Consider the following 25,683-nt stretch of genomic DNA (forward strand, 5'->3'; position numbering starts at 1 on the left):
CAAACACATTTCAACTGTTGCTTTTTTTAACATGCACCTAATTTTTTTGTTTAGGTTTAGTTAATGTATTAAATACTTTGTAAACAAAATTGTACAACTTAAAATCTATTCAGTTATATTATGTCAATTTGTTGCCTTTTTTAGTAAACATTTGTCACATTTTTTACAGTACAATTTTAATGCATTTTTTCCTGTTTTTACTTGTCTTTTGGTTGACAAGGAGTTCATGAGGTGTTCCTTTGTAATATTTTTTAAATAAAAGTCTTTGGAACATTTAAATGTATTGTAGCAATCGCCAGGCCGGTTGCTAAGACTGTGAACTGTTATGCCGCAGTGCATCATGGGAGTACAGGGTTTTGAGAGTTTTAAGTGTTGTTAATGTGTTTCATGTTAGTTTAATAGTGTGGTTAGTGTTACTGATTTATTGTGTTCATAGTTCAGTTGGGTTAGTCAAGTTTAGTTAAGTGTCTGTTGCCACCATAAGTGAAAAGTGTATTGCGTTTGATGCTTTCCACCATTTTCTGTGTTGTTGGGGTTGTAAATAAAATGGCACCTCCTTGCGGCAGAGTGCAGAAAAGCTCAGAGCGTCTCATTCTTCCACACCACTCGCCACAGTATTCTTTAATTCCTTCCCTTCAAAATAAAGATGGAGTAGTTAATTAAATTACAAGACATTACTTATATTAAGAAATTGTTTTAACTATTAATAATGTTTATTATGTTATTTGTTATAAATGTTTATGTATGTTTAACTTAAAATAGTTATTTTATACACCAATGAGAAATCATTTATGTGAACTAATGAATTTGAGTAACAACTACTACTGTGATTTGTTAATACAACTTAACCTGATTAGTTTTAGCTTGAGTAAAAACTTAAGCGGTTTAAGGCAACGGGTTTCCACGCAATTTTCTAGTAAACTCAACTAATTCAGGTTAAGAGTCTGTGTAAACACAGTTGGTTGAAAATAAATGGCTTCACACAACCAGTGAGAAAAAAAACAGTGAGAAAAAAAGTTTTGTGTTATTATTCATATTCTCTGGGAAAAAAAAGTCAGGGTATGTGTCAGGAATTTTCAATATATTATCAATTATTAATGTCTTTACATGCTGTCTTTGATTTTGTCTTTGATTTCATTCTTCATATACACATTTATATATGTGTTTCAATTATATAATGTGTTTCATTTTAATATTACTCTCTTTGTTAATCACTGAATTGCTAAAGTAGTTATATTCACTACATTGATTGAATGATACATACATATTCACTATATTCACTGAACTGTTTAAGTAATCATTGAACTGCTCACACGGGAAGATGAACAGATGAACTTTGGCTCAGTGAGTGCAGACTGTTTTGCTGAGATCATGTTTTTGCTGAGCACAGATGTACATTTTAATTAACAGTCCAGCCTTGAGCAGGGAGCAGTGTGACCTGCGTATTAGTTCAGGGTTACGCTGTTTATTTTTGTGAGACTGGAGGCTTAAAGCCATAACAATTTCATATCAACATGAGACCAGACTTTGTGTTGCTTACGTGTTTTGTATTTTGTCGATTCCATATGCTTGTATGTAACTTTGGGCGGGGCCTTTCAGAGCTGACGAGACAGTGGGTGACGAGGGTCACGTTCATTCTGCTCTCTCCTGATTCAGGAAAAGAAACTCAGTGTCTCCTGTGTGATAATTTCTGTGTTAACTGAGTTGTTCTTTTCAGGTCCAACTCTGAACAACTCTGACAGTATGTAAACATATGAGCACAACTCTATTCTTCAGTCACAAATCACTCCTGCCACCTTTCTCCACCCCTTCCACCCTGCCTGCACTCTCTTCTTCACCTCTCTACCACACTCTCCATGACTTTGGACAGTTGACCCTGAGTATTTAAACTCATCTACTTTCATCACTTCTACTCCTTGTATCTGCACAATTCCACTGGGCTCCCTCTCTTTCACACACATGGACTCAGCCTTGTTCGTACTGAATTTCATTCCCCTTCTCTCCAGGCTCATCTCAACTGGAATGATCCAGTTGCTCCCATATTTGGCAGCTTACTGGATGTCATCTTCCTTGCGTTCCTCCGACCTTGGTTCCAGACATCTAGCAGACAGGATGTCAGACAGACAGCAATAATAGCAGCTGAGTCACCACAAGAGAAACTTTACCAACAACAAACTAACAGATAGCACGCTAGCATGCTCCCCGGCATTGGAATACGACACTTCAGTAACAGTGTCCAAGAAATTGGCTTGGATGAGTCCAAGTCCTTCCCCATCAGTGTCTCCTCAGCACATGTGACACTATAAATAACAGTCAAATGCCCATTTTATTTTGGAAAAAACAGTGTCATAAAAGTGAAAGTTGACTTGATTAAACCACATAATGCATGCAGGGAACAAAAGTGATACAATAAATCCAAACACAATTCAAGCTGAATGTCAAGAAAACCACTGAAACTCACCCACAATACTGAAGACATAGTAGACCTGAGACTCTCTTTGCTCTCCTCCGAGGGACGCCATGCACACATATGACGTATCGTTCAGAGGGCTTGTGAAACCACGGCTTGGGTCATAACTTGCCGTGGTAACCAGCATCCTGTCCGGCCGTCGGTACAGCGAGACATTGAGCTGCGGGTTGGACACCACACAAGGGATGGTACCTTCTTCACCTTCCTTCATCACATGACCAGGACCCACTGGAACAAACCATTCATCTGGACCTGTTCGGGGTTCACAAGAAGTAAGTAACAGCAAATCCAAAACAGCAGCTTATGACATCACATAACATCATGTAGCTGTTTTATTATTGCTTTTGTTTTATATTTATTATTTACAACCCCAGTGCCAATGAAGTCGGGACATTGTGTGAAATGCAAATAAAAACAGAATACGATGATTTTCAAATCCTCTTCAACCTATATTCAATTGAATACACCACAAAGACAAAATATTTAATGTTCGAACTGATAAACTTTATTGTTTTTGTGCAAATATTTGCTCATTTCGAAAGGGATGCCTACAATACATTTCAAAAAAGCTGGGACAGTGGTATGTTTACAAATTCAAATTTATTAATTTATATGGCGCCAATTCACGATGAAATCGTCTGAAGGCGCGTCACACAACATAATAAAAACAGCAAAAAACTGAATTAAAAATTTAAAAACACAATAAAAAGACAAAACCATAAAAGAATACAAGAATAAAAACACATCATAACTCTAATGATAAAACAGGGAAAACAAATGAGTCTTTAAACGTGACTTAAAAGTCTCCACAGTATCCGACTGCCGTATGTGTGCCAGGAGATCGTTCCACAGAGCTGGGGCACGGTAGGAGAAAGCTCTGTGACCGGCAGACTTTTTATTCACCCTGGGAACACACAGAAGTCCTGCACCCTGAGAATGCAGGGCCCGAGCTGGTACATAGGGCCTTACCAGGTCAGCCAAATAGGGAGGTGCAAGTCCATGAACAATCTTATAAACTAATAACAGAAACTTAAAATCCAATTTTGCAGAGACTGGGAGCCAGTACAGGGATGCCAAAACAGGTGTAATGTGGTCAAATTTTCTGCTTTGTGTCAAAAGTCTGGCAGCAGCATTTTGAACCAGTTGAAGACCCCTAATCCTGGACTGTGGTAAACCAGAAAATAGAGCATTACAATAGTCCAATCTAGAAGAGACAAATGCATGAATCAAAGTCTCAGCATCAGCCATAGACAGGATGGGATGAATCTCCACTATATTTTGCAGGTGGAAGAAAGCAGTCCTCGTAATGTCTCTAATGTGGAGATCAAAGGACAATGTAGGATCAAAAATTACTCCAAGGTTCCTCACTTTATCCGTATGATGTATAACACACGAACCTAAGCTAAGCACTATCTGATCAAATTGATGACGATACCTCGCTGGACCAAGAACCATCACTTCAGTCTTATCAGAATTTAAAATTAGGAAATTACTAGACATCCAACTTGTTACTGATGCAAGGCAATCTTCCAAAGATTTTATTTGAATGAGATTACCAGCAGTTATCGGCATGTACAATTGAGTGTCATCAGCATAGTAATGAAAGGAAATCCCAAAACGCAGCAGTATATTCCCAAGGGGTGCTACATAAAGGGAAAAAAGCAGGGGGCCTAAAATGGATCCCTGCGGAACCCCAAACTTCATATCTCTAAGATCAGGAGAAGTGCCATTGCACAACACACAGTAAGAATGACTGGACAGGTATGACATCAACCATGCAAGGGCAGTTCCCGTAATCCCAAAATGATTCTCCAGCCTATCGAGTAAAATATGATGATCCACGGTATCAAATGCAGCACTAAGATCCAACAGCATCAAGACTGTAGTGGTGCCTGAGTCCATTGCTAGCAAAAGGTCATTCAAAACTTCAGTAAGTGCTGTATCTGCGGAGTGATATTTTCTAAAAGCAGACTGCAGTGGCTCAAAGAGATTATTCTCAGTAAGATAGTCCACGAGCTGTCACAAAACCACTTTATCCAGGATTTTAGAACAAAATGATAGATTTGATATCGGTCTGTAATTTTTCAATACACTAAGGTCGAGATTGGATTTCTTAAGTAATGGTTTAATCACTGCAGACTTGAAACATTTAGGAACAGATTCAGAAGTTAATGAGAGATTTATAATTTCCAGCACAGTCGGCCCAAGAGTGGGCCACAGGTCCTTAAACAGTTTTGTTGGTACAGGATCAAACAAACAGGTTATGCTTTTAGTAGACGCCACGAGCTTCGTCAGCGCGCCTAGCAAGATACCATCAAAATCTGTAAATCTGGGTCACACCTCAGTGGGACCATCCACCTCCATAGCAGTATGCAGTGGTTGGACCAAGGCCAGCTGAGATATGCTGAACCGAATATCCTCAATTTTCTTCTCTAAATAGTCCAAGAAGTCCTGTGCTGAAAAGGGAGCGTGAATAACAGGTCGCCGTCCATGAATGAGAAAAACTACAGTTTCAAACAAAAACTTTGAGTTATGCTTGTTTTTATTGATCAAATCAGAATAATAGGCCCACTTTGTAGCCAGGAGTGCATGCTTATAATATAAGACAGCATCACGCCATGCAAGGTGGAACACCTCTAATTTGGAACTACGCCATTTCCATTCCATACCTATAGCCTTCTGCCTAAGGTCACGCAAGTAACCATTGAACCAAGACTACTGTGCCTTGGGAAGGCGTATCCAGTGTAGCCTTGAGCGCTGAATTCAAGCCATCCGCAAGACTATCCACTGATTGAACTTTCTCCAAACCTGAAGCCAAAATTTCAGGCAGTCTAGCTTTGAGTTCAGTCATAGTTGAGGCATTAATGCATTGCCACAGAAGTAGACAAGGCTTTCGCTCCACTAAACGCGGCAACGTAAATGTAAACCTCACAAATGAGTGGTCAGAGACCACCGAGGCAAGAGGCAAAATGTCGATGTTCGTGACAGCAAGGCCACATACGAGAACCAAATCCAGGGTATTTCCACTAATGTGCATCGAGTCCTGAATGCATTGCTGGAATCCTAATGCATCCACAAGTTCCACAAATGATTTGCAAAGGGGATCAGAGGGCTTATTTATATGAATGTTAAAGTCACCAATAATCAAAATGTTGTCCGCACTAGCTGACAGGCTAGAGATGAATGCACCAAATATATCTAAGAATTCAGAATATGGACCAGGGGGCCTACATACAGTGACAAAATAACATGACTCATTTCCATACTTCTGACCCTGACAGTACGGAGCATCATGGGCAGAGTGGAGAGTCAGATGCTCAAACTAATTATATTTATGACCCCCAACAGTCAATAAAACCTCGATTTAGAAATAAAAGCAACACCCCCGCCTTGCTTCGCACCACGAGATACATGACTAAATGTATACGCTGGTGGGCAGGCCTCATTCAGAGGAAGAACAGCTGTGGGTTTGAGCCAGGTTTCACATAACCCAATCATATCCAAGTGATGATCCATAATTAGATTGTTAATCGACAGGGATTTCAAGGACAGTGATCACTGTCACTAAGGACACTAATTGTTGAAGCTTTGTAGGTGGAATTCTTTCCCATTCTTGCTTGATGTACAACTCTCCGTTGTCGTATTTTGCGCTTCATAATGCGCCACACATTTTCAATGGGCGACAGGTCTGGACTGCAGGCAGGCCAGTCTAGTACCCGCACTCTTTTACTACAAAGCCACGCTGTTGTAACACGTGCAGAATATGGCTTGGCATTGTCTTGCTGAAATAAGCAGGAACGTCCCTGAAAAAGATGTTGCTTTGATGGCAGCATGTGTTGCTCCAAAACCTGGATGTACCTTTCAGCATTGATGGTGCCATCACAGATGTGTAAGTTGTCCATGCCATGGGCACTAACACACCCCCATACCATCACAGATGCTGGCTTTTGAACTTTGCACTGGCAACAATCTGGATGGTCTTTTTCCTCTTTTGTCTGGAGGACACGACGTCCATGATTTCCAAAAACAATCTGAAATGTGCACATTGCGTCTGTCCATTTCAAATGAGCTCGGGCCCAGAGAAGGCAGCGGCGTTTCTGGATGTTGTTGATGTATGGCTTTCAATTTGCATGGTAGATTTTTAACTTGCATTTGTAGATGTAGTGACGAACTGTGTTAACTGTCAATGGTTTTCTGAAGTGTTCCTAAGCCCACGCGGTAAGATCCTTTACACAATGATGTTGGTTTTTAATGCAGTGCCGCCTGAGGGATCGAAGGTCACGGGCATTCAGTGTTGGTTTTCGGCCTTGCTGCTTACGTGTAGAAAGTTCTCCAGATTCTCTGAAACTTCTGATTATATAATGGACTGTAGATGATGGAACCCCTAAATTCCTTGCAATTGGATGTTGAGAAACATTGTTCTTAAACTGTTGGACTATTTATTCATGCAGTTGTTCATGAAGTGGTGATCCTCACCCCATCTTTGCTTGTGAACGGCTGAGCCTTTTGGGATGCTCCTTTATACTTTTTGAAATGTGTTGCAGGCATCCATTTCAAAATGAGCAAATATTTGCACAAAAACAATAAAGTTTATCAGTTTGAACATTAAATATCTTGTCTTTGTGGTGTATTCAATTGAATATAGGTTGAAGAGGATTTGCAAATCATTGTATTCTGTTTTTATTTACATTTTACACAACGTCCCAACTTCATTGGACTTGGGGTTGTAGTCGGTACTGAGGTTTTCCCCTTAAGTGTGTTTTAACACCGATCATGCACTTGTCTCCAGCAGGAGGTGATCCGTGATCCGCAGATGGTCCCCTTTTCACCCTTCACAGTCTTCCTCTTCCTCAGTGGGGGTGCAGATTCAACCTGTCATCTTTTATTTTTTGATTTTAAACATGTTTATATCACAGTCAAACATGGCACGTGATGCTCAGTGTCACAGTGACAGCCCGGTCAGCCGGCTCTCAGACGCACTGACTCACTGTGCAGCTCACCTGACTGGGCTGTTACAGATACATGGTCAAGTGGATTATGATCAGCATCATAGCTATCACATCACATACAGCTGCGTGGTGCCCTGCCCCACGGCGACTCAAAGGCTTTGCGTGGTGCGGCACTTACGGCCATAATGTGCATGTAATCACTGATCCATTGTCAGTCCACCTCATGTTTCAGAGGATGTACCTGTATTATCATCTTATCATGGCCGTTAGACCCTGCCCACACGGCTGCAGTGTGCATCAGCGCATCACGGAGATTCGCTGAGTCACTGTGACACACTGTGTATTCAGCGTGATTGTGCAGTGTTCATGTCTAGTGCACATGATGATTGCGTTTTATTGTTAATTTATTATTGACTTGTTTATTTACTAATGTTTGGTGATTGGTTGTTGATTTGTTCATTTGCTGATGTTTGTGTATTTATTGTTGGTCATTTTTGGTTAATGAGTTGTTGATTTACTAATGTTTGTTTGTTGATTGATTCGAATCCCTAAACTCCTTGCAAGTGGACAGTGAGAAATGCTTGAACCCTCGTGCGCATGCGTGAGTTTTTCCACGCCTGTCAGTGACGTCATTCGCCTGTGAGCACTCCTTGTGGGAGGAGTCGTCCAGCCCCTCGTCGGAATTCCTTTGTCTGAGAAGTTGCTGAGAGACTGGCGCGTTGTTTGATCAAAATTTTTTCTAAACCTGTGAGACACATCGAAGTGGACACGGTTCGAAAAATTAAGCTGGTTTTCAGTGAAAATTTTAACGGCTGATGAGAGATTTTGAGGTGATTCTGTCGCTTTAAGGACTTCCCACGGTGCGAGACGTCGCTCAGCGCTCTCAGCCGCCGTCGTCAGCTTGTTCAAACTGAAAACCTCCACATTTCAGGCTCTATTGATCCAGGACGTCGTGAGAGAACAGAGAAGTTTCAGAAGAAGTCGGTTTCAGCATTTTATCCGGATATTCCACTGTTAAAGGAGATTTTTTTAATGAAAGACGTGCGGACGGGTCCGCGCGTCGGGACGCAGCCGACGCGGTGCGGCGGCACAGGAAAAACACCTCCGTGTTGATAACCATTTGTAAAATCCAGGCGGCTTTTGATGGCTTTCAGTGGAGTGAGTATATGAGAAATTGTTTAACAGCAGGACATGTTCCAACTTGTCCTTAAGGCTTTCAACAGAGGTGTTTTTCCTGTGGCGGAGCGTCGCGGCGGCCAGGAGCTGACGCGCGGACCCGTCCGCACGTCTTTCATTAAAAAAATCTCCTTTAACAGTGGAATATCCGGATAAAATCAATCAATCAATCAATCAATTTTTTTATATAGCGCCAAATCACAACAAACAGTTGCCCCAAGGCGCTTTATATTGTAAGGCAAGGCCATACAATAATTATGTAAAACCCCAATGGTCAAAACGACCCCCTGTGAGCAAGCACTTGGCTACAGTGGGAAGGAAAAACTCCCTTTTAACAGGAAGAAACCTCCAGCAGAACCAGGCTCAGGGAGGGGCAGTCTTCTGCTGGGACTGGTTGGGGCTGAGGGAGAGAACCAGGAAAAAGACATGCTGTGGAGGGGAGCAGAGATCGATCACTAATGATTAAATGCAGAGTGGTGCATACAGAGCAAAAAGAGAAAGAAACAGTGCATCATGGGAACCCCCCAGCAGTCTACGTCTATAGCAGCATAACTAAGGGATGGTTCAGGGTCACCTGATCCAGCCCTAACTATAAGCTTTAGCAAAAAGGAAAGTTTTAAGCCTAATCTTAAAAGTAGAGAGGGTGTCTGTCTCCCTGATCTGAATTGGGAGCTGGTTCCACAGGAGAGGAGCCTGAAAGCTGAAGGCTCTGCCTCCCATTCTACTCTTACAAACCCTAGGAACTACAAGTAAGCCTGCAGTCTGAGAGCGAAGCGCTCTATTGGGGTGATATGGTACTACGAGGTCCCTAAGATAAGATGGGACCTGATTATTCAAAACCTTATAAGTAAGGGAGAAGAATTTTAAATTCTATTCTAGAATTAACAGGAAGCCAATGAAGAGAGGCCAATATGGGTGAGATATGCTCTCTCCTTCTAGTCCCCGTCAGTACTCTAGCTGCAGCATTTTGAATTAACTGAAGGCTTTTTAGGGAACTTTTAGGACAACCTGATAATAATGAATTACAATAGTCCAGCCTAGAGGAAATAAATGCATGAATTAGTTTTTCAGCATCACTCTGAGACAAGACCTTTCTGATTTTAGAGATATTGCGTAAATGCAAAAAAGCAGTCCTACATATTTGTTTAATATGCGCTTTGAATGACATATCCTGATCAAAAATGACTCCAAGATTTCTCACAGTATTACTAGAGGTCAGGGTAATGCCATCCAGAGTAAGGATCTGGTTAGACACCATGTTTCTAAGATTTGTGGGGCCAAGTACAATAACTTCAGTTTTATCTGAGTTTAAAAGCACGAAATTAGAGGTCATCCATGTCTTTATGTCTGTAAGACAATCCTGCAGTTTAGCTAATTGGTGTGTGTCCTCTGGCTTCATGGATAGATAAAGCTGGGTATCATCTGCATAACAATGAAAATTTAAGCAATACCGTCTAATAATACTGCCTAAGGGAAGCATATATAAAGTGAATAAAATTGGTCCTAGCACAGAACCTTGTGGAACTCCATAATTAACTTTAGTCTGTGAAGAAGATTCCCCATTTACATGAACAAATTGTAATCTATTAGACAAATATGATTCAAACCACCGCAGCGCAGTGCCTTTAATACCTATGGCATGCTCTAATCTCTGTAATAAAATTTTATGGTCAACAGTATCAAAAGCAGCACTGAGGTCTAACAGAACAAGCACAGAGATGAGTCCACTGTCCGAGGCCATAAGAAGATCATTTGTAACCTTCACTAATGCTGTTTCTGTACTATGATGAATTCTAAAACCTGACTGAAACTCTTCAAATAGACCATTCCTCTGCAGATGATCAGTTAGCTGTTTTACAACTACCCTTTCAAGAATTTTTGAGAGAAAAGGAAGGTTGGAGATTGGCCTATAATTAGCTAAGATAGCTGGGTCAAGTGATGGCTTTTTAAGTAATGGTTTAATTACTGCCACCTTAAAAGCCTGTGGTACATAGCCAACTAACAAAGATAGATTGATCATATTTAAGATCGAAGCATTAAATAATGGTAGGGCTTCCTTGAGCAGCCTGGTAGGAATGGGGTCTAATAAACATGTTGATGGTTTGGATGAAGTAACTAATGAAAATAACTCAGACAGAACAATCGGAGAGAAAGAGTCTAACCAAATACCGGCATCACTGAAAGCAGCTAAAGATAACGATACGTCTTTGGGATGGTTATGAGTAATTTTTTCTCTAATAGTTAAAATTTTGTTAGCAAAGAAAGTCATGAAGTCATTACTAGTTAAAGTTAATGGAATACTCAGCTCAATAGAGCTCTGACTCTTTGTCAGCCTAGCTACAGTGCTGAAAAGAAACCTGGGGTTGTTCTTATTTTCTTCAATTAGTGATGAGTAGAAAGATGTCCTAGCTTTACGGAGGGCTTTTTTATAGAGCAACAGACTCTTTTTCCAGGCTAAGTGAAGATCTTCTAAATTAGTGAGACGCCATTTCCTCTCCAACTTACGGGTTATCTGCTTTAAGCTACGAGTTTGTGAGTTATACCACGGAGTCAGACACTTCTGATTTAAAGCTCTCTTTTTCAGAGGAGCTACAGCATCCAAAGTTGTCTTCAATGAGGATGTAAAACTATTGACGAGATACTCTATCTCCCTTACAGAGTTTAGGTAGCTACTCTGCACTGTGTTGTTATATGGCATTAGAGAACATAAAGAAGGAATCATATCCTTAAACCTAGTTACAGTGCTTTCTGAAAGACTTCTAGTGTAATGAAACTTATTCCCTACTGCAGGGTAGTCCATCAGAGTAAATGTAAATGTTATTAAGAAATGATCAGACAGAAGGGAGTTTTCAGGGAATACTGTTAAGTCTTCTATTTCCATACCATAAGTCAGAACAAGATCTAAGATATGATTAAAGTGGTGGGTGGACTCATTTACTTTTTGAGCAAAGCCAATAGAGTCTAATAATAGATTAATTGCAGTGTTGAGGCTGTCATTCTCAGCATCTGTGTGGATGTTAAAATCGCCCACTATAATTATCTTATCTGAGCTAAGCACTAAGTCAGACAAAAGGTCTGAAAATTCACAGAGAAACTCACAGTAACGACCAGGTGGACGATAGATCAATCAATCAATCAACTTTTTTCTTGTATAGCGCCAAATCACAACAAACAGTTGCCCCAAGGCGCTCCACATTGCAAGGCAAGGCCATACAATAATTATGAAACACAGTCTACGTCTAAAGCAACATAACCAAGGGATGGTCCAGGGTCACCCGATCCAGCCCTAACTATAAGCCTTAGCGAAAAGGAAAGTTTTAAGCCTAATCTTAAAAGTAGAGAGGGTATCTGTCTCCCTGATCTGAATTGGGAGCTGGTTCCACAGGAGAGGAGCCTGAAAGCTGAAGGCTCTGCCTCCCATTCTACTCTTACAAACCCTAGGAACTACAAGTAAGCCTGCAGTCTGAGAGCGAAGCGCTCTAATGGGGTAATATGGTACTATGAGGTCCCTAAGATAAGATGGGACCTGATTATTCAAAACCTTATAAGTAAGAAGAAGAATTTTAAATTCTATTCTAGCATTAACAGGAAGCCAATGAAGGGAGGCCAACACGGGTGAGATATGCTCTCTCCTGCTAGTCCCCGTCAGTACTCTAGCTGCAGCATTCTGAACCAACTGAAGGCTTTTTAGGGAACTTTTAGGACAACCTGATAATAATGAATTACAATAGTCCAGCCTAGAGGAAACAAATGCATGAATTAGTTTTTCAGCATCACTCTGAGTCAAGACCTTTCTGATTTTAGAGATATTGCGTAAATGCAAAAAGGCAGTCCTACATATTTGTTTAATATGCGCTTTGAATGACATATCCTGATCAAAAATAACTCCAAGATTTCTCACAGTATTACCAGAGATCAGGGAAATGCCATCCAGAGTAACGATCTGGTTAGACACCATGCTTCTAAGATTTGTGGGGCCAAGTACAATAACTTCAGTTTTATCTGAGTTTAAAAGCAGGAAATTAGAGGTCATCCATGTCTTTATGTCTGTAAGACAATCCTGCAGTTTAGCTAATTGGTGAGTATCCTCTGGCTTCATGGATAGATAAAGCTGGGTATCATCTGCGTAACAATGAAAATTTAAGCAATACCGTCTAATAATACTGCCCAAGGGAAGCATGTATAAAGTGAATAAAATTGGTCCTAGCACAGAACCTTGTGGAACTCCATAATTAACTTTAGTCTGTGAAGAAGATTCCCCATTTACATGAACAAACTGTAATCTATTAGACAAATATGATTCAAACCACCGCAGCGCAATGCCTTTAATACCTATGACATGCTCTAATCTCTGTAATAAAATTTTATGGTCAACAGTATCAAAAGCAGCACTGAGGTCCAACAGAACAAGCACAGAGATAAGTCCACTGTCCGAAGCCATAAGAAGATCATTTGTAACCTTCACTAATGCTGTTTCTGTACTATGATGAATTCTAAAACCTGACTGAAACTCTTCAAATAGACCATTCCTCTGCAGGTGATCAGTTAGCTGTTTTACAACTACCCTCTCAAGAATCTTTGAGAGAAAAGGAAGGTTGGAGATTGGCCTATAATTAGCTAAGATAGCTGGGTCAAGTGATGGCTTTTTAAGTAATGGTTTAATTACTGCCACCTTAAAGGCCTGTGGTACATAACCAACTAACAAAGATAGATTGATCATATTTAAGATTGAAGCATTAAATAATGGTAGGACTTCCTTGAGCAGCCTGGCAGGAATGGGGTCTAATAAGCATGTTGATGGTTTGGATGAAGTAACTAATGAAAATAACTCAGACAGAACAATCGGAGAGAAAGAGTCTAACCAAATACCGGCATCACTGAAAGCAGCCAAAGATAACGATACATCTTTGGGATGGTTATGAGTAATTTTTTCTCTAATAGTCAAAATTTTGTTAGCAAAGAAAGTCATGAAGTCATTACTAGTTAAAGTTAATGGAATACTCAGCTCAATAGAGCTCTGACTCTTTGTCAGCCTGGCTACAGTGCTGAAAAGAAACCTGGGGTTGTTCTTATTTTCTTCAATTAGTGATGAGTAGAAAGATGTCCTAGCTTCACGAAGGGCTTTCTTATAGAGCAACAAACTCTTTTTCCAGGCTAAGTGAAGATCTTCTAAATTAGTGAGACGCCATTTCCTCTCCAACTTACGGGTTATCTGCTTTAAGCTACGAGTTTGTGAGTTATACCACGGAGTCAGACACTTCTGATTTAAAGCTCTCTTTTTCAGAGGAGCTACAGCATCCAAAGTTGTCTTCAATGAGGATGTAAAACTATTGACAAGATACTCTAACTCCCTTACAGAGTTTAGGTAGCTACTCTGCTCTGTGTTGGTATATGACATTAGAGAACATAAAGAAGGAATCATATCCTTAAACCTAGTTACAGCGCTTTCTGAAAGACTTCTAGTGTAATGAAACTTATTCCCCACTGCAGGGTAGTCCATCAGGGTAAATGTAAATGTTATTAAAAAATGATCAGACAAAAGGGAGTTTTCAGGGAATACTGTTAAGTCTTCTATTTCCATACCATAAGTCAGAACAAGATCTAAAATATGATTAAAGTGGTGGGTGGACTCATTTACTTTTTGAGCAAAGCCGATAGAGTCTAATAATAGATTAAATGCAGTGTTGAGGCTGTCATTCTCAGCATCTGTGTGGATGTTAAAGTCGCCCACTAATAACAAATAAAACTGGTTTTTGGGACTTCCAATTTGGATGGAAAAGACTAAGAGACAAGCTTTCAAATGAATTAAAGCTCTGTCTGGGTTTTTGATTAATTAATAAGCTGGAATGGAAGATTGCTGCTAATCCTCCGCCCCGGCCCGTGCTACGAGCATTCTGACAGTTAGTGTGACTCGGGGGTGTTGACTCATTTAAACTAACATATTCATCCTGCTGTAACCAGGTTTCTGTTAGGCAGAATAAATCAATATGTTGATCAATTATTATATAATTTACCAACAGGGACTTAGAAGAGAGAGACCTAATGTTTAATAGACCACATTTAACTGTTTTAGTCTGTGGTGCAGTTGAAGGTGCTATATTATTTTTTCTTTTTGAATTTTTATGCTTAAATAGATTTTTGCTGGTTATTGGTAGTCTGGGAGCAGGCACCGTCTCTACGGGGATGGGGTAATGAGGGGATGGCAGGGGGAGAGAAGCTGCAGAGAGGTGTGTAAGACTACAACTCTGCTTCCTGGTCCCAACCCTGGATAGTCACGGTTTGGAGGATTTAAGAAAATTGGCCAGATTTCTAGAAATGAGAGCTGCTCCATCCAAAGTGGGATGGATGCCGTCTCTCCTAACAAGACCAGGTTTTCCCCAGAAGCTTTGCCAATTATCTATGAAGCCCACCTCATTTTTTGGACACCACTCAGACAGCCAGCAATTCAAGGAGAACATGCGGCTAAACATGTCACTCCCGGTCCGATTGGGGAGGGGCCCAGAGAAAACTACAGAGTCCGACATTGTTTTTGCAAAGTTACACACCGATTTAATGTTAATTTTAGTGACCTCCGATTGGCGTAACCAGGTGTCATTACTGCCGACGTGAATTACAATCTTACCAAATTTACGCTTAGCCTTAGCCAGCAGTTTCAAATTTCCTTCAATGTCGCCTGCTCTGGCCCCCGGAAGACAATTGACTATGGTTGCTGGTGTCGCTAACTTCACATTTCTCAAAATAACCAATAACCAGAGTTTGATCCTCGGCGGGTGTGTCGTCGAGTGGGGAAAAACGGTTAGAGATGTGAATAGGTTGGCGGTGTACACGGGGCTTCTGTTTAGGGCTACGCTTCCTCCTCACAGTCACCCAGTCAGCCTGCTTTCCCGGCTGCTCGGGATCTGCCAGGGGGGAACTAACGGCGGCTAAGCTACCTTGGTCCGCACCGACTACAGGGGCCTGGCTAACTGTAGAATTTTCCACGGTGCGGAGCCGAGTCTCCAATTCGCCCAGCCTGGCCTCCAAAGCTACGAATAAGCTACACTTATTACAAGTACCGTTACTGCTAAAGGAGGCCGAGGAATAACTAAACATTTCACACCCAGAGCAGAAAAGTGCGGGAGAGACAGGAGAAGCCGCCATGCTAAATCGGCTAAGAGCTAGTAGCTACGCTAAGCTAGCGGATTCCTAAAAACACGCAAAGTGAATAATGTGTAAATAATTTAGAGGTGATTCAGCAGAAGGAGTGCTTTAGTTAAGGCACGTAAAGATTACACTGGGAAACAAATCGTAATCTAGATCAATCTAACTGCGCAGATTAAACAGCTAACAGATACAGAAAAACACCGCTGTGCTCCGGAACAGGAAGTGATACAATACCGCAGTGAGAGCCAACCACCAGTAGAGGCAAGCAAGGTAATCAATAGAGCCTGAAATGTGGAGGTTTTCAGCTTGAACAGGCTGATGACGCCGCCTGAGAGCGCTGCACGACGTCTCGCACCGTGAAAAGTCCTTAAAGCGACAGAATCACCTCAAAATCTCTCATCAGCCGTTAAAATTTTCACTGAAAACCAGCTTAATTTTTCGAACCATGTCCACTTCGATGTGTCTCACAGGTTTAGAAAAAATTTTGATCAAACAAGGCGCCAGTCTCTCAGCAACTTCTCAGACAAAGGAATTCCGACGAGGGGCTGGACGACTCCTCCCACAAGGAGTGCTCACAGGCGAATGACGTCACCGACAGGCGTGGAAAAACTCACGCATGCGCACGAGGGTTTAACCATGTCTGACGTAAAAACATATGAATGAAATCCATATAGTTTTTGAAAAAAATAAAAAGGACCGTTACTTTATTGACAGCCCTCGTAGTTGTTCACGAAGCTTGTGAACGGCTGAGACTTTTGGGGATGCTCCTTTTATACCTAATCATGAGTGTCCTCAGTTCCCAAACGCTTATTGAGTGTTGTTAGAAGGAAAGGTGATGTAACACAGTGGTAAACATACCACTGTCCCAGCTTTTTTGAAACATGTTGCAGGCATCCATTTCAAAATGAGCAAATATCTGCACAAAAACAATCAAGTTTATCAGTTTGAACATTAAATATCTTGTCTTTGTGGTGTATTCAATTGAATATAGGTTGAAGAGGATTTGCAAATCATTGTATTCTGTTTTAATTTACATTTTACACAATGTCCCAACTTCATTGGAATTGGGGTTGTATATTAGTACTGCATTATTGTATTTTATTGATATTATTATTGTATTATTATATTTTACTGAGATTAGTACTGTATTGCTATATTATTACTGCTTTATTACTGATATTTTTACTGTATTATTATTATTATTGTAGGCTATTTACAATAGTCCTTGTAAGCACCTTTCCCTGCATAGAGAGTAGTATTCCCTTCTATAGTGGATACGGTCCATATGGTCACCCTTTCTGTTTCAGATTGGGACAAGTCTGTAGGAATAAAACCCATTTCTCAGATTGAAATAAAGACTGTTTGCAGTATCAGAAGAACACCATCTAAACCCGCCTGGAGGACCTCAGCAATGATCCCAGCACAGATCCCTGGAGTTTTCCCCACCCTCAGCTGTTTCACAGCTTTTGTGAGCTCAACATTTGGTGGTTCACACCTGACTGGGGAATCAGCTACAAGAACCCTCACCCTGGAGATATCTAGCATCCCAGCAGGAAGATCAGCCTGATACAACTGCTCAAAGCAGCAGAGCCAACGTGACACCAGAAGCTGAGTGAGGAGTCGGAATGCCTGGGTTTGTGATGATCCTGGATCCAGACTTAATGACATCCTTGACATTCACTGATCTCAGCAGGGACCTTCATGTCTCTGGGTCCTCAGCCTTTGGGATACAGAGACGCCTGGGAAGATCTTATGGAATCATGAGGTTAAAAGTCTTTGATGATGCTGCTATCTTTGCAGGAGAACAAAGGTCTAAGTCTTTAGGGTCCCGGTGCTTCCTGTCTGTGTGGATGTCAGACTTGGAATCTAACCAGTGATGTAGGGTGAGGGCTGGATGTCTTTTGGACCAAGGATCCTCCACAGAGAATCCTTTGTCCAGCTGGAATGACTCAGGTACTCAGGAGACTGAGATGAAGAGGATCATTTACATCAGAGGTTTCAAACTGATTCCAGAACAGGCAGAGACGGTACAGGTTTTCTTTGTAACCACCCACTCCAGCAGGTGACTTTAACTGATTCCATCTGCTCACAGTGATGTTAATCGAAGAAAACCTGCACCCTTTCAGCCCATTCTAGAATCAGTTTGACACCACTGACTCACATAAACTTTGACCTTTTGGCCATGTGGTGCATTTCTATGGTGTTCATGTGATGAGCACCCCGGTGGCTGGAGGAGACCAAAGACATGCCAACATCTCACCTGGCTGCAGTACATAGGAAGTTATTTTAGGGCTTCCGGTTTGACGAGCCAAGCGATGGCAGCTTAGTGAACATGCTCTTGACAAATTGAGTCAAGGATTACTCGCTGCAACCCGGATAGTAAAAATTTAATTATTTTATAGTTTAATTAAAGTTTGTGGGTTTTGAGAATGCCTATGAAGAAAAGCAGAAAGTTAACGCAGACAGAGTTGATGAAGCTAGCCAAACGTCCTCGTCTAGCAGCGTAATGGAGGAGGACGTCGCGATGTGTATGCACCCTAAAGTGGTCAAAGAGTGAGTGGAGACCTGGAGCTCATATTGAAGGAACTAAGAGAGTTCAGAGAAGACAACAGTCAGCAGCTAAGTGATTTGGGAAGAAATTAACAGCAGTGCTCGGATCAAAGAGGTGGTGAAAAGGATTGATGAGACTGAAACACAGCTTCAGGTGGCAGAGGATACGGTGCAGGAGTTGCTGCACCTTCAGATACACCTGAATGCTAAACTGACAGACCTAGAGGGCTGCTCCAGACGAGAAAATATCAGAGTCCATGGTGTTAAAGAGCGTGTAGAGGAGATTTCTCCATCGATGGTGTTGTTTGTAGAGCGCTTGCTGTGGGAGGGTTTGGAGCTCCCGACCACATTTGAGCTACGTGTTGAAAGAGCTCACCGTGCTTTGATGCCAAAGCCGCCGGAGGACGTACTGCCGAGATCCATCGTCGTCAAGTTACCGAGCTACAGGATGAAAGAAGAACTGCTGAGAATGGCCTGGCAAAAGCGGGGATTCGAACACCTCGGAAAACGGGTCAATCTGGATCACGACTATGCGCCTGATGTCTTAAGAAAACGAAGGGAATTTTCAGAAGCAAAAGCGGTCCTGAAGGAGAGGAAAATCCGATTTCAGACGCCGTTCCCCGCCAGGTTCAGAGTCCTTCTACTAGGAGGGAGTTGTGGTATATGATTCAGCGGTGGAGGCGACGGAGGATATGGCAAAGAGGGGGCTCCCGGTGTCTGTAATTAAACAACCGGACTCGCTGTTGGAACGGATCCAGCGGTTCACATGGCGCTTCGTCAGGGGTCAAGGGAATCGTGGCAGAGCTTCGGTCTTTAAGGAAAAACTACAGGCCTTCAGACGACAGGTCCCAGAGTTACTGTAAGTGAACTGAAAACTGCTGAGAGCGAGTTTACTCAGAATTTAACGGGTGAGCCCGGTGAGACTTTATTTTCTTTTACACTTTTTCTCTGGGGACTCCCAGCAGAGGGAGGAATTGGTTGTTTAACATGTCCTGTTTATCAAAGAAGCACTGTATAGGCTTTAAAGCTAAGATTATAATGTAAACGTCGGGAGACTTTCTTATATAGGCTGCTGGGATAGAGATAATATATGCATAAAGGCCCTCTCCCACTTTTAAGGCGGGGGGGGCTTTACCTTAGAGCCCTCCTACTACCAGGGCTGAGGTGGCTTTTTTTTTTTACAGGAAACACATCTTTCTGTTATAGAACATGCTAAATTAAAACAATTGAGTTTCAAACAGCCGTACTCATCTTCTTATTTGGGCGGCCATAGGAGGGGGGTGGCAGTATTAATCTCTGATAAGACCAGTTTTGAACCCCTCTTTGAAAAACATTGAGGGAAGATTTGTTTTAGTTAGGGGAAATTTAGAGGGCTCATTGGTTACTTTTTAAATATTTACGCTCCCCCTAATTCTGACTGGAAGTTTTTTAAACATATATTTGATTTGATAACAGCGGAGACTCATGGGGTCCTAATTTGTGGGGGGATTTTAACATTAGATTGAATCCCAAAATGGATTCTTCAAATATGTATTTATCCCAGCCTAAATTGATAAACAAAAAATTTAACTTGGCTATGAAAGAAATCGGTTTAGTTGGTATCTGGAGAGAATTTAATCCTTCAAGGAGAAATTGATTATTTTTTTACTTTTGCACAAGATCTAAATCAAGTTGGGGGCTGCGATGTGGGGAGCATGGACCTCTCAGACCATAGCCCTATTTATTTAGAACTAAATCTGAAACAGTTCCAGAGGGACACCTTGTGGAGATTAAATACGTACTTTTGTATTGAGTCAGATGAAGGAACAAATTGGGAAGGATATCGCTCAATACTTGGAACAGAATGACAACAGTGAAATTTCCCATCCAGTACTATGGAATGCGTGTAAAGCTAAGATAAGATAAGGTAAGATAATTGGATACAGTGCTCACCTAAAGAGAGCAAGGCAGAAAGAGTTAGTTCAGTTGGAAGGGGAATTAAAACAGTTGGAACAAAATCACAAAGATACAAATGATTCGAAAACTAGAGAGCTACTGAGGAAGATAAAGAATAAAATAAATCAGATCTATTCTCAAGATATACAAAAAATTATACTTTTTTGCAAATTCTGAATATTATGAAGGGGGAAGAAAAGGCAGTAAACTATTAGCTTATAGGCTGAAAAAACAACAAGCAGAGAATTCGATTCATAAAATAAAAAATCTTAATACTAATACTGTATATTACAAACTCAAAGAAATACAGGACTGTTTAGAAAAATATTATAAAAAACTATATTCTCAACCTCAGAATGATGGAGTGAAAATGGAAGATTTCTGGCAGAACATTAATCTGCCTAAACTGAATAATGAACAAAGTAGAAATCTTATAGTTAAAATAACAGAGAAAGAAATTCGTTCAGCCATATCACATCTCAAACCAAATAAAGCCCCAGGTCCGGACGGCTTCCCTTCGGAATGGTACCGAGTCATGGGGGGGAGGGGGGGGGGTTCTTCGGTCCCTATGTTGCAATCCATCTTTAACTGGGTTCTTAAAGAAAAAAGTATACCTCCATCTTGGAGGGAGGCGGTGATATCAGTAATCCCAAAGGAGGGGAAAGATAAGTCTGATTGTGGTCATTTTAGACCAGTAAGTGTGTTGAACCAGGATTACAAAATCTTTACTCATATACTATGCAAACGTATAGAATGATTGTTACCACAAATTATTAGCCTTGATCAGAGGGGTTTTATGCGAGGAAGAGAAACTCAAGATAGTATCAGAAGGACATTACATGTAATTAGCCATATAAAAAAACACAATTTAGAGGCAGTATTAGTAGGGTTAGATGCAGAGAAGGCGTTTGATTGTGTAAATAGGTCCTTTTTGTATAAAGTTTTGGACAAATTCGGATTTGATAGCAACTTTATTAAAAAAAATACAAGCTCTCTATGATAATCCAATGGCAAGAATTAAAATTAATGGGGCTGTATCTAACCCCTTATCATTAGAATGAGGAACAAGACAGGGCTGCCCACTCAACCCTCTCTTGTTTGCAATTTGTATTGAGCTCCTGAGCCAATGGATCATTCAGGACAACTTCTCATATATTAAAGGAATAGCAATGAAAGGGGCAGGGAACAAACTATTTCAGTATTTGCTGATGATATATTAGTGTATTTATCTAACCCTGAACAGTCTTTGGCACGGTTATTTGTATTCTTGGAGCAATACGGCTCCTTCTCTGGATATATGCTAAATGTTCCCAAAACACAAATTCTTTGTTTTAGATACATGCCCTATGTAAATGTGAGAAATAAATACAATTTGAAATGGGACTCAGAATCAATTAGTTATTTGGGGGTAAACATTCCACAAGATCTGACAAAGTTATCACTTAACTACCTCCCCCTGAATAAAAAGATAAGAGAAGACATAGAGAGATGGAATTTCATACCTTTTCTCAGTGTTGGATCACGTGTGGAATCGGTCAAGGTGGTTATATTACCAAAGTTGTTGTATCTCTTTCGATCCCTTCCACTGGATATATCTGACAAACAATTCCAAGAGTGGGATCGGCACATTTCGAGGTTCATTTGGCAAGGATGGAGGCCAAGAATCAGATACCAGAGTTTACAATTTGCAAAAAACAAGGGTGGGATTGCTCTTCCATGCTTAAAAGACTATTATGTTGCTGCTCAATTGAGGCCATTGATATGCTGGTGCAACCCAGAATACGATGCTCGGTGGAAGGAGATTGAAGGTGCTTTATCAGACAAATTTCCAATACAAGCTGCAGTTGGGGATAAGGGCCTGAGCAATAATTTAAAGGCATTGGGTAATCCATGGATGTGTTTGTCACTTAGGATGTGGAACAAAGTAGCAGCTCAGAATTATCTGAAAGAGGAGGTGAAGGTCTTGAGATGGTGTGCATTTGACCCAGATTTCTTGCCTAAAAGTTGGGACACAAGATTTGAGAGATGGGGTGCGCAAGGTTTAACAGCATATTGCACATTTTTACATAAAGGGACATTAAAGAGCTTTCAAAATCTGAAGCGGGAGTTTGGCTTGGATAAAGATGACTTTTACAGATACCTTCAACTCCGGCATTACATCAATCAAATACGGAAGGGATGTTCACAAACAGGATGGGACAATATTCTGTTAAAGGTGTTTATGGATGCTAATTGTGTTCATTCTAACCAGAAACTCATTTCAAAAATTTACAAGGGGTTACAACAAATAAAGCGTAGTTCATTATATAAAACAAAAGTGGGAACAGGAAGGTAAGCTTGTTGTAAAGGAAGAAGAGTGGGAGAATTTATGTGAGATACAATGGAAAACTTCAAGCTCAACTTTATTGTGAGAATTTTGTTGGAAGACCCTTATAAGGTTTTTATCACCCCTGCTCAAAAGAGGCATTACACAAATTCTTCTGCATGCTAGCGACAGTGTGGATGGATGCCTTGAAGCAAACCATTTCCACATATTTTGGTCCTGTGCATCATTGGTTCCATTTTGGCAGGAAGTACATAAAGTTTTGCAAAATGTTTTTCAGTTGGACATCCAATTTAAATTTGAGTCGTTATACTTGGGTCCATTACAACGCAAAATGCTTCCGCTAATATCAAATACTTATTTCGGATCCTAAGTGCTGCTAGCAGGAAAGCTATTACCAGGAGGTGGTTAAAACCTGAAGTACCTGCAGTAGAAGAATCGAAATAACCTATGATACGTTTAAGATGGAGAGGATTACCTTTGCCTTAAGACTGCAACAAGAAACTTTTTTGAAAAGATGGGAAAGGTAGATAATGTAAGTCACGCCAATACGACCATCATTTGTGTAAAAGTGGCTCTTTGGGTCCGTTCTCTGTTTTATTCCATATTTTCCCTGTAGAGTGCTTTATGTGTCAGTGTGTTTTACCCCAACATTTTACACATTTGCTCGTTTGTCTGCTTTTATGTAATTATGTTTAAAAAATGGTTATAGATAGATACTACTAGATGTATGAATGCCTAATGGGTCACTACTTTTTTTGTACTGCTTATAAAATCTAAGACATTTTACTGTAAGTTACAGTGTTACAATTGCAGATGACTAAATGAGAAGTATGTGATGTATATTCTTGGATTGTTTTGGACCTGGAAAAGTATGATAAAAAAATCTCAAAAAAAGAGTTATTTTAGAGATGCAGGTTAGACTGTTGTCTGTCACGGGCATTATTGAGAGCCAACCACCTCTACTGGTGGTTGGCTCTCACTGCGGTATTGTATCACTTCCTGTTCCAGAGCACAGCGGTGTTTTGCTGTATCTGTTAGCTGTTTAATCTGCACAGTTAGATTGATCTAGTTAACTAGATAACGATTTGTTTCACAGTGCAATCTTCACGTGCCTTAACTAAAGCACTCCCTCTGCTGAATCACCTCCAAATTATTTCACACATTATTCACTTTGTGCGTTTTTAGGAATCCGCTAGCTTAGCGCAGCTACTAGCTCTTAGCCGGTTTAGCATGGTGGCTTCTAATGTCTCTCGCGCACTTTTCTGCTCTGGGTGTGAAATGTTTAGTTATTCCTCGGCCTCCTTTAGCAGTAATGGTACTTGTAATAAGTGTAGCTTATTCATAGCTTTGGAGGCCAGGCTGGATGAATTGGAGACTCGGCTCCGCACCGTGGAAAATTCTAAAGCTAGCCAGGCCCCTGTAGTCGGTGCGGACCAAGGTAGCTTAGCCGCCATTAGTTTCCCTCTGGCAGATCCCGAGCAGCCGGAAAAGCAGGCCGACTGGGTGACTGTGAGGAGGAAGCGTAGTCCTAAACAGAAGCCCCGTGTACACCGCCAACCCGTTCACATTTCTAACCGTTTTTCCCCACTCGACGACACACCCGCCGAGGATCAAACTCTGGTTATTGGCGACTCTGTTTTGAGAAATGTGAAGTTAGCGACACCAGCAACCATAGTCAATTGTCTTCCGGGGGCCAGAGCAGGCGACATTGAAGGAAATTTGAAACTGCTGGCTAAGGCTAAGCGTAAGTTTGGTAAGATTATAATTCACGTCGACAGTAATGACACCCGGTTACGCCAATCGGAGGTCACTAAAATTAACATTGAATCAGTGTGTAACTTTGCAAAAAACAATGTCGGACTCTGTAGTTTTCTCTGGGCCCCTCCCCAATCGGACCGGGAGTGACATGTTTAGCCGCATGTTCTCCTTGAATTGCTGGCTGTCTGAGTGGTGTCCAAAAAATGAGGTGGGCTTCATAGATAATTGGCAAAGCTTCTGGGAAACCTGGTCTTGTTAGGAGAGACGGCATCCATCCCACTTTGGATGGAGCAGCTCTCATTTCTAGAAATCTGGCCAATTTTCTTAAATCCTCCAAACCGTGACTATCCAGGGTTGGGACCAGGAAGCAGAGTTGTAGTCTTACACACCTCTCTGCAGCATCTCTCCCCCTGCCATCCCCTCATTACCCCATCCCCATAGAGACGGTGCCTGCTCCCAGACCACCAATAACCAGCAAAAATCTATTTAAGCATAAAAATTCAAAAAGAAAAAATAATATAGCACCTTCAACTGCACCACAGACTAAAACAGTTAAATGTGGTCTATTAAACATTAGGTCTCTCTCTTCTAAGTCCCTGTTAGTAAATGATATAATAATTGATCAACATATTGATTTATTCTGCCTAACAGAAACCTGGTTACAGCAGGATGAATATGTTAGTTTAAATGAGTCAACACCCCCGAGTCACACTAACTGCCAGAATGCTCGTAGCACGGGCCGAGGCGGAGGATTAGCAGCAATCTTCCATTCCAGCTTATTAATTAATCAAAAACCCAGACAGAGCTTTAATTCATTTGAAAGCTTGACTCTTAGTCTTGTCCATCCAAATTGGAAGTCCCAAAAACCAGTTTTATTTGTTATGATCTATCGTCCACCTGGTCGTTACTGTGAGTTTCTCTGTGAATTTTCAGACCTTTTGTCTGACTTAGTGCTTAGCTCAGATAAGATAATTATAGTGGGCAATTTTAACATCCACACAGATGCTGAGAATGACAGCCTCAACACTGCATTTAATCTATTATTAGACTCAATTGGCTTTGCTCAAAATGTAAATGAGTCCACCCACCACTTTAATCATATCTTAGATCTTGTTCTGACTTATGGTATGGAAATTGAAGACTTAACAGTATTCCCTGAAAACTCCCTTCTGTCTGATCATTTCTTAATAACATTTACATTTACTCTGATGGACTACCCAGCAGTGGGGAATAAGTTTCATTACACTAGAAGTCTTTCAGAAAGCACTGTAACTAGGTTTAAGCATATGATTACTTCTTTATGTTCTCTAATGCCATATACCAACACAGTGCAGAGTAGCTACCTAAACTCTGTAAGTGAGATAGAGTATCTCGTC

General features: G+C 41.0%; 1 protein-coding gene across 1 annotated transcript in view; it reads right to left on the reverse strand.

Annotated features, from left to right (window-relative positions):
- LOC117517273 (platelet-derived growth factor receptor beta-like) overlaps positions 1–25,683 on the reverse strand; it is a 153,734-nt gene that overhangs the window by 62,648 nt on the left and 65,403 nt on the right. The window contains exon 5 of the mRNA XM_034178225.1: positions 2,462–2,722. Within this exon, the coding sequence (XP_034034116.1) occupies positions 2,462–2,722 (261 nt within the window). The remainder of the gene's footprint in view (positions 1–2,461; positions 2,723–25,683) is intronic.

The sequence above is a fragment of the Thalassophryne amazonica genome, chromosome 9, assembly GCF_902500255.1.
Source record: "Thalassophryne amazonica chromosome 9, fThaAma1.1, whole genome shotgun sequence".
Lineage (NCBI taxonomy): Eukaryota > Metazoa > Chordata > Actinopteri > Batrachoidiformes > Batrachoididae > Thalassophryne > Thalassophryne amazonica.